General features: G+C 41.7%; 1 protein-coding gene across 2 annotated transcripts in view; it reads left to right on the forward strand.

Moving 5' to 3' along the window:
* The first annotated feature begins 1447 nt into the window (after positions 1 to 1447).
* The window catches only part of Gtf2a1 (general transcription factor IIA subunit 1), a 33409-nt gene continuing 19659 nt past the window's right edge, over positions 1448 to 15197 (forward strand). Inside the window, exons 1-2 of one of the 2 annotated variants that reach the window (XM_050152392.1) lie at positions 1448 to 1873; positions 4530 to 4631. In XM_050152392.1, coding sequence (XP_050008349.1) covers positions 1844 to 1873; positions 4530 to 4631 — 132 coding nt within the window. In that variant the 5' untranslated portion in view covers positions 1448 to 1843. Of the gene's footprint in view, positions 1874 to 3142; positions 3162 to 4529; positions 4632 to 15197 lie in introns of those variants that run through there. The other variant, XM_050152393.1, reaches the window with a different exon arrangement.

Here is a 15197-nt window from a genome sequence, read left to right on the forward strand (position 1 = left end):
AAGAGCTAGTTCCAGGGCAGGCTCCAAAGCCACAGAGAAATCCTGTCTTGAAAACAAACAAACAAAAAGAAATCTCTCTCTCTCTCTCTCTCTCTCTCTCTCTCTCTCTCTCTCTCTCTCGACCCTATTATGTCCAGTTTCTCAGTTCTTTCTAATGCCTTCCCCGAGGTCCCAGGAGACAGGCTGTATCCTTTCTTTGCTCTGCTAGTCCATATTCCATGTATCTAGCTTCACCGGCATAGAATGACGTCGTTTGCTTGATTTGCTTTTTGAATATAAACTTCATACTTCCACATTACCTTTTATTTTTTTCCCAAATCCCCTAGGACCAGGAAAAGTGGCACGGTAAATTCTGCCTACGGAACACAAGTCTATTACTGATGAAATACTGATGCCAAGGCAGGGTTTGCTTGGATGTCACAGGTCAAACTGCTAATAAATTACACTCCAAGATACGGATACTCTGCCTGACCTCTTGTGACGGGTCAGACAAATTGGTGAGTCAGGGGCATGGGTTTCAGATGTGTTAGTCACTATGCGCTGGCCAATGTGCAAATCACAGTACTTTGATAACACTACAAAACGAAAGCAATAAAATTGTCGGGTAGTCCACATTCTAGTGGATGAGGTGGCCTTCTTCTTCCGTCATCTCAACCATCCGAAGCAGTACCTGAGATGGTAGAGCGGAATCTTAGGGGCTACTGCAGCCAAACCACTTTACAGCCTGAATCTGTAGAGACAAAGCTCCAAACGCCTTCAGGAGTTCTCAATTCTGGACTGAAGACAGAGTGAGCGCAAAAGCGTTCGTCTCCTTTAGACTTCTACACGATTTCGCGAGGTCTATCCTTGGCAAGAGGCGCGAACTTTCCCTTCCGCTTGACCTAAGCTCACGAATCAAAAGATGACTCCGCATTTAAAAACTCTCCCAAGCCCCAGCGCGCGGGGGCCGGCAGCCGAATCACGTGACGTGCCCGCCATCCTCAAGACAGCGGGGAGCCCCTCAAACACTCTCCGTTCCTCCAGAGAGGCCGGGCGCCCACGCGAAGCCGTGCGAGGTACCCTTGAACTCTGCGGAGGTGAACGGGGTGGCACAACGAGCAGCCTCCTCCAGTTCCATCGCCCGGCCGACTCCCCCCGCCACACCAGCCCGGCTCGCTTCCGCCAGTCTGCCCAGCACGTGATCACGCGAGACTTGGGGTGTGTGTGGAGGGGGGTGTAGGCGGCGGCGCCGTATGTACTCTGGTCCCCCCCCCCGGCCCCGCCCACCCGGCCCCAGCCAGGGCGCGCTCGGCACCGGCGCGCGTGCGCACGCGGCTCTCGCGGTGTCTCGCGCTCGGCCCCGCCCCCCGCTGCCCCCGCCCTTTCCGCCCCTCCCTCCCTCCGCCCTGTCTCTCGGCGGCGGCGGCGGCGGCAGCTCGCGCAGCTTGTTGGCTCGCTATATAAAGGGGAGAAGCAGGCGGACCGGACGGCTGGAGCTGCAGCCGGTGGCGGCAGCGGTGGCGCTGGGAGCGGTGACCGGTGTTGGTTTCCCTCCGCGGCGCCGTGTGGGGAGCGGGCGACGCCCCCTAACCCCTCGAGGGGTTGTGGCTTGTATTTTTTTTCCAATTTTTTTTTTCTTTAAGGCGATTCTCGAGGTGCCGAGCCGCGGGAGGAGTGCCCCCCTCCTCCTGGTCTCCCGCCTCTCACTCCTTCGGGATCGGTTTTGTTGAGCAAATTTTGCCCCACTCTTGCGGGTGACTTGGGTCACCCTCCGGGTCTGAGGGTTCTTTTTTTTTTCTTTTCTTTTTCTTTCTTTTTTTTTTTTTTTAAATCTCGTTCCCTCTTGTTTGTGTTGTGTGTGGAAATGGCGAACTCGGCAAACACAAACACCGTGGTAAGGACGTGGTGCGGTGGCCGGCGGGGGCAGCGAAGGTTCCGGCGGCGGCAGGCAACGGCCGGGGCGGGCGGAGGCGGGCCCGGGCGAGGCGGCGCTACCGACCCGGTCCCCCCCTTCGCCCTCCACCGCCGCTGCCCGCCGCGGGCCTGGCCGGGCGGGGGGGCGCCGAGGGCTGGCGGGCGGAGGGCGGCGGGGCCGGGAGTGCCGCGGGGCGGGCCACGCAGGCCGTTGGGCCCTGGCTGCCGACCCCGGGGCGAGGACAGGCGGGCGGCGACCCCACGCGGGGGCCGAACCCGGCCAGCCCCCGAGCGGCCGCGGGTCGAGCCCCGCGCCTGGGATGCCCGCTCGGACGCTGCCAAGGTCCGGCGTGCCTTCGGGGGCTCTCTGGAGGTGGTGCTTTGGAAAGCCTACACTGGGGCCGATTTTGCTAATCTTCCAAAAAAAAAAAAAAAAAAAAAGAAAGAAAGAAAGAAAAAAGAAAAAAAGACAAGAAAAATGAAGGTTGGAAAGCACTTATCTCGGTTCCTCCCCAGTGGGTAAAATGGCGAAGGGGAAGCAAAACCCCCGTGGTAACTTCGACTAGCAAAAGCACCAGGACAAACAAAGCCTTACAGTGAGTGGCCCAAATGTCCCCGCATTCGCCTTGAAATTTGCCTACTTCTTCCCGCTGCTCCATGTTTTTGGTTCCTTGCGATCACGTAGGTTTGCAAAAAGCAGTCACATAAAAATCCGTAGTCACCAATGCAGTGTGATCACTAGGCCACCCCAACTCTTTAATTTTTAATTATAATAAAACTTGTTTTTTTTTTCTTTTTTGGTTTCATTTTGTTTTCTTTTTTTCTTAATTTTTTTTTTTTTTTTTTTTTTGCCCGGCCCCAAACGCCGCAGAGCAGCCCGCTGCCGCCCGACACCGTACCGTTGGCGACTCGGGTCGATCCATCATGGCTGCGGCCGCTTACCCTGCTTTTCAGTGCCTGCGCCTTGTGGTCCTCCTCCCTTTGGCTGCCCTGTTTATATAGAGCCATTGCCGCTCTCTAATATAGACTCTGCCAGGATGGGAAGGTGCTTTTCAGGCCTACGTCACCGCCTCTCCATTTAAACACCAGATCCGGCTTTAAATAGTGAGAGCTGCTGAGCGCGGGGCTGGGAGGTGCGTGCTCCCGAGGCGAGAGGCGCCCGCGTGCGGAGCTCAATTTATTTCTAGGTTCCTTTCACGCCGAAATTTCGCTTCCGAGCTGGGAGGCTGCTTTCACAGATCCGAGTGTGTTTTCCTGTAAAAGCTAGGGTATGCTGCCTTTGTTTGTAGTGGGAAGTAGGCCAGAATTACAGCATCGTTTTATTTTTGCTCTTTATTTATAGAATTTAAATTTTAAACCATTTTAGACCACATGATTTTTTTGTTCCCTTGAACTTTTTTTTTTAAACATTCTCGGCTTAAAGAATATTGTACATTAAATGTTTCTCCCACAGAGGACTTGGTAGTGTTCACCAGGTATTCAGGAAATGTTAGAAACACAGCGCCTAACGTTTCATCGTGTTTTCTTAATACACACAAAGCACGAAGTGACAGAAGCTTAGTCACTCGAGAGATCTTTCTGCCTACAATACATTGATATATGGGGTACTAAACTGGATTTTAAGCATTAAAGGTTAGGTGGTGGTTTTAATTGTATCATTGGCTAACATGGGGTCCAGTATAACAACCCACCCAATTTACTTAATATTGTGCTAGAAAATTAGTACTTTTTGAAAAGAACCTTCCAGTGAATCACTTGATGATGCCACAGGAGGCCTCTAATTTATGGCTTTCAAAGTTTGGAATATTGCCTTTTGAAAGGACAGATCTAAATGACTTTGTATGCAGTAGAGACAAACCCTGGCCCAAGAGGTTAGAATTTAAGCATTTCCCTTTTCCCTTCAGCCATAGTGAAACCAGATTTGTACCCAAGTGCCTGAATCTCAGAAGATTTGGGGGTAACTGATTTCTTGAAACCTTAAAGCATCTGGTCTCCTGGAAATTTGTCCTACCAATTTAAAATTACACGGCCAATGTACAGCTCAGTGGGGTGGCTTGAAGGACAAACTAGGGCAGGGGGACAAAGGCATTTATATGATCAAATTCTGATTAGATTGCTGGTTATGACCAGGAGATGGCTAGTGAACTGAAAGGTCCCCAAAATTCAATAATTGGAAAGGTTATGAGATGGGACGGGGGCTAAACCAAGCGTGGATAGTAGGACCCAGACATCATAAACTATTAATCATGGTGTTTGTTATTTTGCTCACAAACAAGGAAATTGTAACAGGAATTTGTATGGGTTGCGTGTGCATAAAGAACTTCGGTTTCTGAACTACATTGCACAGCCTTATGCCTCTATAAAATAGGTAATTATTAAATCCAGTTTAATGAGGCCAAAATATGTTTTTTGTTTGCTTGTTTTTGAGACAGGGTCTCTGTCGACTAGGTTGGAAATCTGAAATCCTCCTGTCTGCCTCCTGAGTGATAAGCCTAGTTTAGGATTGCCATATCTTTAAAGGCACAATTTAAAGTAAATTTTAGACAGTTGGCCAAATGGCTTGTATTTAAGAATTTCTTAAAGGCTGTTAAACTTTTGAAATCAGTCTTTTATTGAATCTTATTTTTCCTTTAAAGCCTAAATTATATAGATCTGTGATTGAAGATGTTATTAATGATGTACGAGACATCTTTCTGGATGATGGAGTGGATGAACAAGTCCTGATGGAACTAAAAACCGTGAGTTTGGCTCTTTTTAAATAATATCACCCTCAAGAAAAGCCCATTTCCTTTGTCACCAAGAGGTAGCTTTTCCGTAGTCTGGATGTTTGACGTTAAGGAGAGACGAAGAGATAGATGCCTTAGTCTAGTGAAGGGCTTCGTTTTAAACCCCAGTTGTACCATCTCATCTCCCTCGGACTGTGGGCAGAGGACTTGCATTTCAGCTTCTTTCCCTCCAAGACAGGAATTGGTAGCACAGACTTAATAGCTGGTTGTTCTCAGGATTAAATGCAGTAAATGTAGGGATACCTACCAGAATACCCCCAAATAGCTTTTCTTCTTCACATGTAGTGTTTTGTGGTTCAATTACTTGACGTCTCAGTAACAGCTTTAATGTTTTTGTAGTCTTACTGTATTTCTGTTCTAAAAGTTGTTTGCTACAGGGATTGAACAAATCCTTGCTATGATAAAAGAATTTAGGCACTAGAGTTAACTCCTTTATGTGTGCTCAATGTTCCAGTTATTATATATTAAACATTGAGAGCTAGTTTTTCTCTTGAACTTATGCAAATATACTTAGATTTTTTAAAATGACATTTTGTGGGAACTGGAGAGATGGCCCAGTGATTAAGAGCTCTGACTGCTCTTCCCAGAGGAACTGGGTTCAACTCTCAGTACCCACATGGTGACTCACAATAGTTTGTAACTACAGTCCCAGGAGATGCTCACTTCTGCATTCACAGGCATCAGCACACAAATGCTGCACAGACATTCATGCAGGCAAGAAACATATATACGTAATAAAAATAAATTTTAAAGAGATAGTATTTTTGTTTACATAGATCTGTGGAGTATTTTTATACTGGTTGGACTAAGTACCCAAGTTTGAAAATTTCATAGTTTATCATTCTTTAATTTTGAAGTTATATCTAGTGTGTTTGGGGAAAAGACACATTAAGAGTGCTTACTCTAAAATTAAGAGAACCTGAATTCAGATCTTCATCACCACATGCCTGTCACCCCAGTGTTTGGGGGATGGAGACATCCGGATCCCAGGAGCTCACTGAAGCTTGGAGCTCCAGGTTTTAATGAGAGACCTGTCTGCAGGCAAAGGTGGAAAGTCATAGAGGAAAACTTAAGATCCTTCTGTAGGCTCCACATGCATACCTACACAAGTTGTCCAGTGAGAAGCTGGCAGCTCAGCTCACCCTTGTGTACACAGTACTTACTGTCCCTTTCCTTGAGAGCCGCAGGCTTGCTTTAGGTGTATTTATTGTGTTGATGACTATTTTATACTCACTGTTGTTTAGGGAAATGTGTTAACTTTGGAAAGATAAGCATAATTTATTTTCAATGCATGTTGGAAGATCCATTTAAAATACAATATATATTAATAGATTTTACTCTGAAAAATTCATTGTTATAGGTTGAGATATTGCTGAACTATTAAGAAATATTTTAAAATACCTTTTGGTTTCTCAACTGTGTAACTGTAAGAGAAAATTTTCTTTCTATTCTTGAACCAAAACAAGAGCAGAATACAGAGGCAGATGGGGCATCTAGCTTCTTTTAAGTCCTTTCTACTACTTTTTGTTGTTGCTGTTGTTGTTGTTGTTGTTAATTCTGGAAAAATTGCTGTCGTTTATATAAACATAGACCTAAAATTTTTTTTGAAGTTCTCAGTAATTTTGAAAAGAGATAAGTGAAGCAGAAACTGATTGCATAAAGTTGTCTCCATGTGCCATGCATGGTATATGCACCCCCATCATCCATACACAATATAATAAAGAGATAAGGAACTTGAGATCACAAGATATTAGAACTATTGATTTAGAAATTGGAAGCAGTTCCTTTAGAGGTGTGTTGAAATTATCACAGCTAATAAACGTCTAGGGACATTAGCTGTGGTCTTTTCCATTCAGCTGTGGAAGCTAGAATTTAGCACTCATTTAAAGTAAAGTAAATCTGAGTTTTATTGTGGAGATGAAATATGTCTTAATTTGTTAACTTTTAGAATATTCAGTAAGAATTTGTCGATGTGAGAAAGGAACAAATATAAGTTTTAGTGAGGTGAGTAATATCAAGTGGGAGAGAAATGGAAATGTATTGATTGATGCTTAAGGATGCTAGTGTTAGAGAACCTCCTCTGAAACAGGAGTTGGAACAGCGTAAAGCACCTAAGTTACATGGAGAGTAAATGCAGAAGTTTAGCATGGTCCGTAGTTTACTGGACTAAGTGCTTTGCTGTCTTCAGATGTTGTTCTTACACTCTGTAACTTTATACAGACTTTGTGTAAAAGACATAATTTCTGTAGGTGTGGAAATGAGCTTTAAAGACTTTAATTGATTTACAGTAGAGGTCAATTCTGGATCTTTATTAATTGCTCGTTTTGTAAGTTTACAGTCTTGACACTTCAGTCTTCTGACTGGTCCCCATAACTATAAGACATTCTATTCAGAGAAACTGAGTTGTCTCAGAAAAATCAAGTCTCTGCATTTGCATGCTTCTTACATTTAAAAGAGACTCAATTTTTGATCTTCAGTTTCTACCAGAGTACCTGCCATGTGTGGCTGGCATTCAGTTAAATATTTAGTGAACTGGTTAATAGTAGCTGTGGCTCCTGAATCTTAAGAACGCTATTTTTATTGCTAAGTGGGGCATACTCTTATATCTTGGGTTATAATAAGAGTTAAAGCTGTTAGACCAGAATGAACTTAATTCTCTGTACTAAATTTCTTGAGGACCTCGTTAGAATTTTCAGAATGTGTCCTAGTTTTCGCAGTTGGACGCTAGTCCTGTCCAGGGGACAGCTGTCTACAGTGCTGGGAAGAAATGCTCTGTGTCTGTATGTCATCTGCTACGCGGTAGTCATTAGCCACATGGGACTGTAAGGCATTTGGAATGTGATTAGAGCAACTGAGAAATACATTTTTATTAATTTTACTTAAATTTAAATCACTACATGTGGCTAGTGATTACCACATTGAGCCACACAGATTTTCTCGTTAACAAGGTTAACAGTCAGTGTATATTTTATGATTTATAATGGACTTTAACACTAGCCCTTCTCCCTTTTTAACTGTTTAAGAGAGGTTATCAAAAGGTTGTTATTAAGGCTGTCAGATACAGTTGGAAATTAGATTATGACCTGAGATACATGGTGAGGATGCCTGTAATGTAAAGGTTAACTGGATACTGCAGGTAATGTCATGACTTTAAAAAAAAAAAAATTCAGCTCAGTTCTTGGGATGGTTTCTCAAGTGTTAGGAGCTCACTTAGATGTGGGAACTGTGGGAACTAGGGAAGACATAAGATATTGTCGATAAACTTGTATTTAAGGGATTGTGGATTGGCAATTAACTGGGTGGTAGAAACAGAAATTCTCTTCAAAGTGAATAATAAGCGACTAAGAAGGGGAAGGTGGGAGAATCTGCACAAATTTAAGGCCAACCTAGTCTGTGTAATTGCAGGCCCCAGTCAGGGCTACATAGGGAGACTGTCTCAAAACAAACAGAAGTCTAAGGTAAATGATTAAAAACAATTTGTCAGACCTGCCTATATCTAAATAGTAAGTACAACTTGAAATATATACATTTTTCCTATCATTGCTGGAGATTAAGTGAAGCACCTTGTGCATGCTGGGCTAGTGCTCTGCCACTAAGCAAGCCTCTGTGCTAATAAAGTAGATTCCTCAGTTAGAGATGCGTCTGAAAATTCAGGTTCCATGTGGCTCTAGGGCCTCAGATTTGGTGCTTCTGGCATGTTGACATGATTGGTTAGTTGTTTCATGTAGGATGTTAGCAGATCCTTCTGCTCACTACATAGCACTTTGTAGTTATGTTCAGAAATGTCTAGTCTCCCTAAGGAAGTAGTAGCAAAATCACCCCAAACTTGAGAACCACTTTCCTGAACATTCGCTAATTGTACATAGATACTTGATACACTGATTAAAAATATCTAGAGTATAAATTGAGTAATTACCTACTTTCTGTCCTTTGACAAGAGCATTTAGCTAGTAGGTAGTAGAAATGTGGACCTAGGTGTGCCTTGAGCTGAAAGCCCTCCTTTCACATTTCCACCATCTGTTAGCTAGGTGCCCTCCTCACAGGATGGTTAGAGTTCACTTTGAATCCCACTGTGAACTGCCCATTCTCCAGCAGCATGCTGGGCTAGACATTTTAAAGCACTCTCCTGTTTCCACAAAATATCTAGCTACTGGATAAAGTGTACAACTAATCATTTCAGAGCTTCCAAAAGCTGTTAGGGAACTCATTTCCCAAACGAAATAGACAGTAGATGAAGTAACAGTGTGGTTAGATGAGAAGTGTGGATTAGAGCTAGAATTAGGGTGAGACAAGTGAAGTGCCTAGGATACAGCATTAGAGACACTGAAATAGACTTCTGGATTTTAATTATCCTATTTTTGCCTTCTATTATTTGTTGATCTTGGATAACTTGCCTAACTTCTTCAGATTCTTTTACTCTAAAGGAGGTGATAATGTCTACATATGTACTTATATAGAACCAAATAAAGTTTAGTTATTAAACTGTCTCAGTAACACATACACACAGTTTTACACCTCAGCCTTTTTGGGAACAGAAGTTAATGTTTTTCATGTCAATTTTAGATGCCTAGGCAAAAAATTACTGAATTATGGGTTTACCAGAATTAATAGTTACATGTGGGAAAGGGAGCGAATAATAATAAAGTGAAAGGCTCTTCCAGTTTTCTAAGCAAAAGAAATACTTACAATTTGGTATTCCTAGTTTCAGCATTACTAATACAGTTACTATTGCCAAAACAATGTAACATTGTTTTAACCGTGGACAATTAGAACCTGGAACTTCTTGATACAGTTAAAATTGTGTTGAAGTAAAATTAAAAGATTGGAGAGATGGCTCAGCAGTTAACTTGCTGCTCTTATAGAGGACTTGGGTTCAGTTCTCAGTACCCGCATCGAGGCTCACAGCCATCCGTAACCCCATTTTCCAGGGAATCCAATGTCTTCTGACTTCTCTGGGTATCACACATGCATGCGTGCAGGCAAAACAGTTGTAAACATAAATCTTTTTTAAAAAATGAAGTTAAGCGTTGAATAAATAAAATTTTACTTGATGGTATAAGCTTGGTGCATAGTTGTAGACTATTATTTTTATATTTGTTTAGTTATACCTATCATGATTTTATCTGTCTGTCTGTCTGTCTGTCTGTCTGTCTGTCTATCTATCTATCTATCTATCTATCTATCTATCTAATCTATCTATCTATCTATCTATTCTGTCTGTGGTGCAGGCCAGAAGAGGGCACCAGACCTCATTACAGATGGTTGTGAGCCACCATGTGGTTGCTGGGAATTGAACTCAGGACCTTTGGAAGAGCAGGCAATGCTCTTAACCTCTGAGCCATCTCTCTAGCCCTCCTCCCCCCTTTTTTTTTTTGAGACAGGGTTTCTGTGTAAAAGTGTGTAACAGTTCTGGCTATCCTGGAACTTGCTTTGTAGACCAGGCTGGCTTTGAACTCACTGAAATCCGCAAGCCTCCACCTTGCAAGTGCTGGAATTAAAGGCGTGACCACTACCACCTGGCTAAGTCCTGATTCTTGATTGATTAGCTCAACTCCTGCAGAGCTTTTGGAATATATGGGACCTTGTTCGTGTATCAAGACTAGCCAACAACTTTGACATTTAGTAGGCAAGAATTAGGAATGTTGCATTTCCCATGGGACCATGCTGAATGATACAGACATACTCTGCCTAAAATGCAGTAGCATGCTAAATAGAAAACAGTTTTATTTTTCCAATTTTGTTTGAATTTCATACTAAATGAATGGTAAATTCTTAGTTATCTGTTAGGTCCTTAGTAAAATAGTCTCTTCATGAAGGAGTTCATTCAAAAGTAAAACTGTTTCTAATATACACAGGAAGTAACCACCATACCCCCTCCCCCTTGTGGAGCCCTGGTCGGCCTTGAACTCACAGATCCACCTGCCTCTATTTCCCAAGTGCTGTGGGTTAAAGACATGTACCACCGTGTGTAGCATAAGTGACTGGCTTTTCTTTCAGGCTTTGGGACTTTGGTGTTTCATTTTAGAAGACTGCAGATTAAAAGCAGTCTAAGGTTATTTCACTGAAAGTAGTTTAGTCTATAAAACTATAGTTCAAGTTGAGTATCCACTAGGGCAGATAGGCTGTACTACCTAAGCTTCTGCTCTAGAGTCCAACTAAATGGCGTGGGTAGCAGCTCGGGACCAAGCCGCTGTTCCTCAAAATAAGTGTACTAGTTTCCCCTTATCTATGGTCTTCTTTATTAAAAATATATTTTACGTGTGTATGTCTGCACCATGTGCTTGGTGCCTGTAAGGCAGGAAAGAGGGCATTAGATCCCTGGGAACTGGGTTTACAGACTATTGTGAGTCGCCATGGTGGGTGCTGTTAATTGAACCTGGGTCCTCTGAAAGAGCGGAAGTTCTTTTAACTACTAATCCTTCTCTCCAACCCCTGTTGTTATTTTTTGAGGTTTTAGTTACTTTTGGTCAGTTTTATTAGAAAAATATTAAATGAAATATTCCAGAATGAGCAATTTGTGGGCTTGAAGTTGTGTGCATTCTGACTAGAATGATGAAATCTCCCCAGCCAGCTGCATAGTCGAGGTTGAGTCATTCCTCTATGCAATTTATTCATTCTGCATATGCAGCTCATCCATTAATCACTTTGTGTCCACCCAGTTGTCAGAATCCCTGCTGCAATGCCGCAGTGTTTATGTTCAGCTAACCTTACATAGAGCTGTTCATCAAAGTGTCCATGTGCTTCACCATCTTATCCTGTAGGCACTGTATTTCACTAGCCGAAACAGCTTTCTTCATTAACCAATAAAAGCAAAACATAGTCAGAAGGACTTCCCACACCAACCCACAAGAAGACTGCAGTTCATTCGGTAAGGTGCTTGAGAAAGAGATCAGTCACATAGGATTTATCACAGGAGATCCTTATAGTTATGTTTCACTAATTTTATTTGCACTGTATATAATTTGCAAATTAAACTTTATCATGGGTTTGTATGTATGTAGGGAAAAGTATTATATTTGAGTTGAGTGTAGTTTTAGACTTCCAGTTGGAACATGAACTATTTTCTCAACTATAAGGGTGAATATATTATAGGCTACATATACTACATTATATACAATATTACATATTGTATAACCTACAGATTATGATTTACTGTGGTTACAATTAAGCAGAAGATGCGTTTGTAAACTTCAGAGAACTAATCCTTTTAACATGGCAGAAAATAGAACAAAACACAGAAGCTGCTTCTTATGCTGCATTCCCTTTCATTCTGGTTCTCATATAAAATTCAACATTGACTTTTTAATGGCCCACTAATGGGTTTCAATCCTCAATTTGAAAAGCATTGGTTTCGACTTGAACTACTCACTGGGAAGCATCCCAGAATAATGTGGTCAGTTCTTATGGCTCACGTCTAAACCTGCTGATAGAGGAGGTCTGGGATCACACCTCAGAATTACTTACTGTTCTGCAGCTGCTGTCTCTTCCCCTCCACCCTACTTTCTTCTTTTTTCTTTATTTTCTTGTTCTGAATTAGTGGTTCTCATTTCTTGCTAACTGGGCAAGCACTCTTTACCACTGAAGTACACTTGAAACCTTCTCAGTTATGATTTTTTGATTGATAGGCTCTTGATATGGGAAAGTAGGGGAGTTGAACATACACTCAGCTGTTTTGTGATATTTGACTCTTTTGGCTTTTGGGGGGCTACCACCCAGTTCCCAGATAAATCATACACGAATTCTTATTCTTAGGAATGCCTGGTCTTACCTTGGCTTTTTCTTGCCAGCTCTTCTTTTCTTTTCTTTTCTTTTCTTTTCTTTTCTTTTCTTTTCTTTTCTTTTCTTTTCTTTTCTTTCTTTCTTTCTTTCTTTCTTTCTTTCTTTCTTTCTTTTTTTTTTTTTTTTTAAGTTACAATTATCTGGCCAGTGTCTTAGGCTTCTTGCTGGCTAGCTCTAACTATAAATTAACCCATTTCTTTTAGTTTATATTTTACCATGAGACTCGTGGCTTGTTACCTCACATCTTGCTTTTCCGGCTTGTCAGCTTTTCTTAACCCATCTACCAAAAATTTCCTCGGGGTTTTTATCTTTCTCAATTTCTGTATATCTTTCTTTACTTCTTTTTCTGTGGCTTGCTGTGTATGTGTAGCTAGGTGGCTGACCCCTGATGTCCTCTCTTTGTTTCCTTGCTCCTCTCTTCCTGATTCTCCTTCTGTTTATATTCTCTGCCTGCTAGCCCCGCCTAGCCTTGCTCCTGCCTTGCTATCCTGTTCACAGGCAAAGAATCATAGCTTCACAGAGTTAAAAGCAGCATAAACAAAAGTCACATGCCTTAAAAGAATATTCCCCAACAGAAAAATAGTATTCCCCTAATATTCAACTGCATATTACATGTAGTCAATATTTCTGTTTATTAGAGGCTTCATTGGAATGATGTGCTCTCATTCCAGTGGGTAGACCAATTGATAGTAATAAAAATGAAACATGACTTTAGAAAAGTGTGAGGGGAGGCTAGAACAATGAGTCAGGCAGAGTTCTGTTCCTAGACCCCACTTCAGGTGCCTCCAAACCTCTTGTAACTCCAGTTCCAAGGGATCCAGCCTTCTTTTGGTTAGGGAGAGCAGCCATAAGCATGTGACATATATTCACACAATATAATTCACATACAGGTAGTAAGATAATATTTTTTTTAAAGTATGATAGGTTGGGGTTTTGGACCAGTCAGTGTTAGAACACGTTCTTTAAGAACTAGGTTGGGCTCCCCCTCTGAGGAGTGGATGGGAGGTGGGATAGGGAGAGGTGGTAGAGTGGGAGAATGGGGGGTGGAGAACTGGGGCTGGTATGTAAAATGAAAAAAAATTAAATTAAAAATAAACAAAAAGAACTAGGTTGGATCCTCATCCTCATCTCAATTAGAAAATTGTGGTGCAGAGAACCATTTTCCCCCTCGAGGCAGGATCTCACTATGTAGCTCTAGCTGTCCTGGAACTTACTATGTAGACCAGGCTGGCCTCGAAGGCATCTGCCTCTACACCTGGCTTAGAAACCTTAAAAACCATTTTCTTAAACATCAATTGCTCTTTTCACATTTTAATTTTTTTAGAAAAAAATTATGCATGCACATATATGTATGGATATGAACCACCATGTACATGTGGAAGTCAGAGGATAACTTGTGGGAGTTGATTTTCTTGTCTACCGTGTGGGTCTCAGAAATCAAACCCATTATCAATTTGGTGACAGGTGCCTTAACCCTCCCAACCATCTCAACAACCCCTTCACCTTGATTTTGACTCATGAAACCAGGTTTTGAGTTTGAAAAAGAGGAAGACAGGAGGTTCAGGTGACTAGTATATCTGAGAAACTTATATAATATACTCATGTCTTACTTGTCATGCAGGTACCTGTTTTGACCTGCTTTTAGCCCACTTTGCGGAGATCAGCCAGACACAATTTGGACCCTTAGGAAGTAGTACTTTGTTGCTACAGGAAGAAACTAGTTGTTTTTAGTGTGGGGTTTATAGAAGCCTCTATTACTGGCTAGAAGTTTAGGAGTAATGTAAATCAATTTTCCTTTAATTTTAGGTGAGGAAAGTGTCTAAGAATGTTACATGATTGAGTCATATTAGTAGACAAACCAGGATTAACTGGTTCCCCAACTTGTGATGTAATGCTGTTACATATTTAAAACCACTACTACAGTAATAATAGCAGCTAGTATTCAGTGGTCACTGGCTTTAACTCTGATAGCTATGAATAGAGTTTAGTATCTCTTTAAGTATTTAAGTATTGGGCTTCCTAGAGAAATAGTTTTACTGTAAATCTGACTTTACTTCATTCTTTCAGTACACTATTGGAAGGATGCTGGAATTGTCACTAGCATGTAGTCATCTGAGAGGATCTTGGAGAAGCCTGTGAATTAGCAGTATCCCAAGAGCAGTTCCTGGCGTTAAAAGCAGTATGTGTAGACGTGCAAGTGTGAAAATGACCAAATTGTTTAATTTGCATTTTAAAGGCTCATTTGGGAGTAAGGCTCTAAATTAAACATTAAGCATAACAGAAAGCAAATATGTTAATGAAATAGTTGGAAATGTTTTCATTTCTTCTTTCTTGGGCGACTTTCCCTCCTCCTCCCATTATAGAATTTACCCTGCAGTGAAATGAGGAGATACAGATTGGATATCCCTAATCTGAAAGGTGTCACCTACCCAGCAATATTTTCTTTTCACATTTTTTTCAGATTTTGAAATACTTGCATATAATATGCAGTAAAGTTCACTTACGTTTTATATATACCTTGTATACATTACTAGAAACTAATTTCACACACTATTTTAAATTTTATGCTTAGAGTAAAATTTATCAGGTGGAATTTTCGACTGGTGGTGTCGTGTTAGTAGACTGTACATGTTAGTAGCAGTCAGTACAGATTGTGGACTGTTGCAGAATAGAATTTTTAGGTTATATATGTTCTGCCTATAGAAATGACTAAGCAGGAAGTGATTGTCAATCTTTGGC

Source organism: Alexandromys fortis, unplaced genomic scaffold (genome assembly GCF_014885135.2).
Source record: "Alexandromys fortis isolate MF-2015 unplaced genomic scaffold, M_Fortis_MF-2015_v1.1 scaffold_47, whole genome shotgun sequence".
Classification (NCBI taxonomy): domain Eukaryota; kingdom Metazoa; phylum Chordata; class Mammalia; order Rodentia; family Cricetidae; genus Alexandromys; species Alexandromys fortis.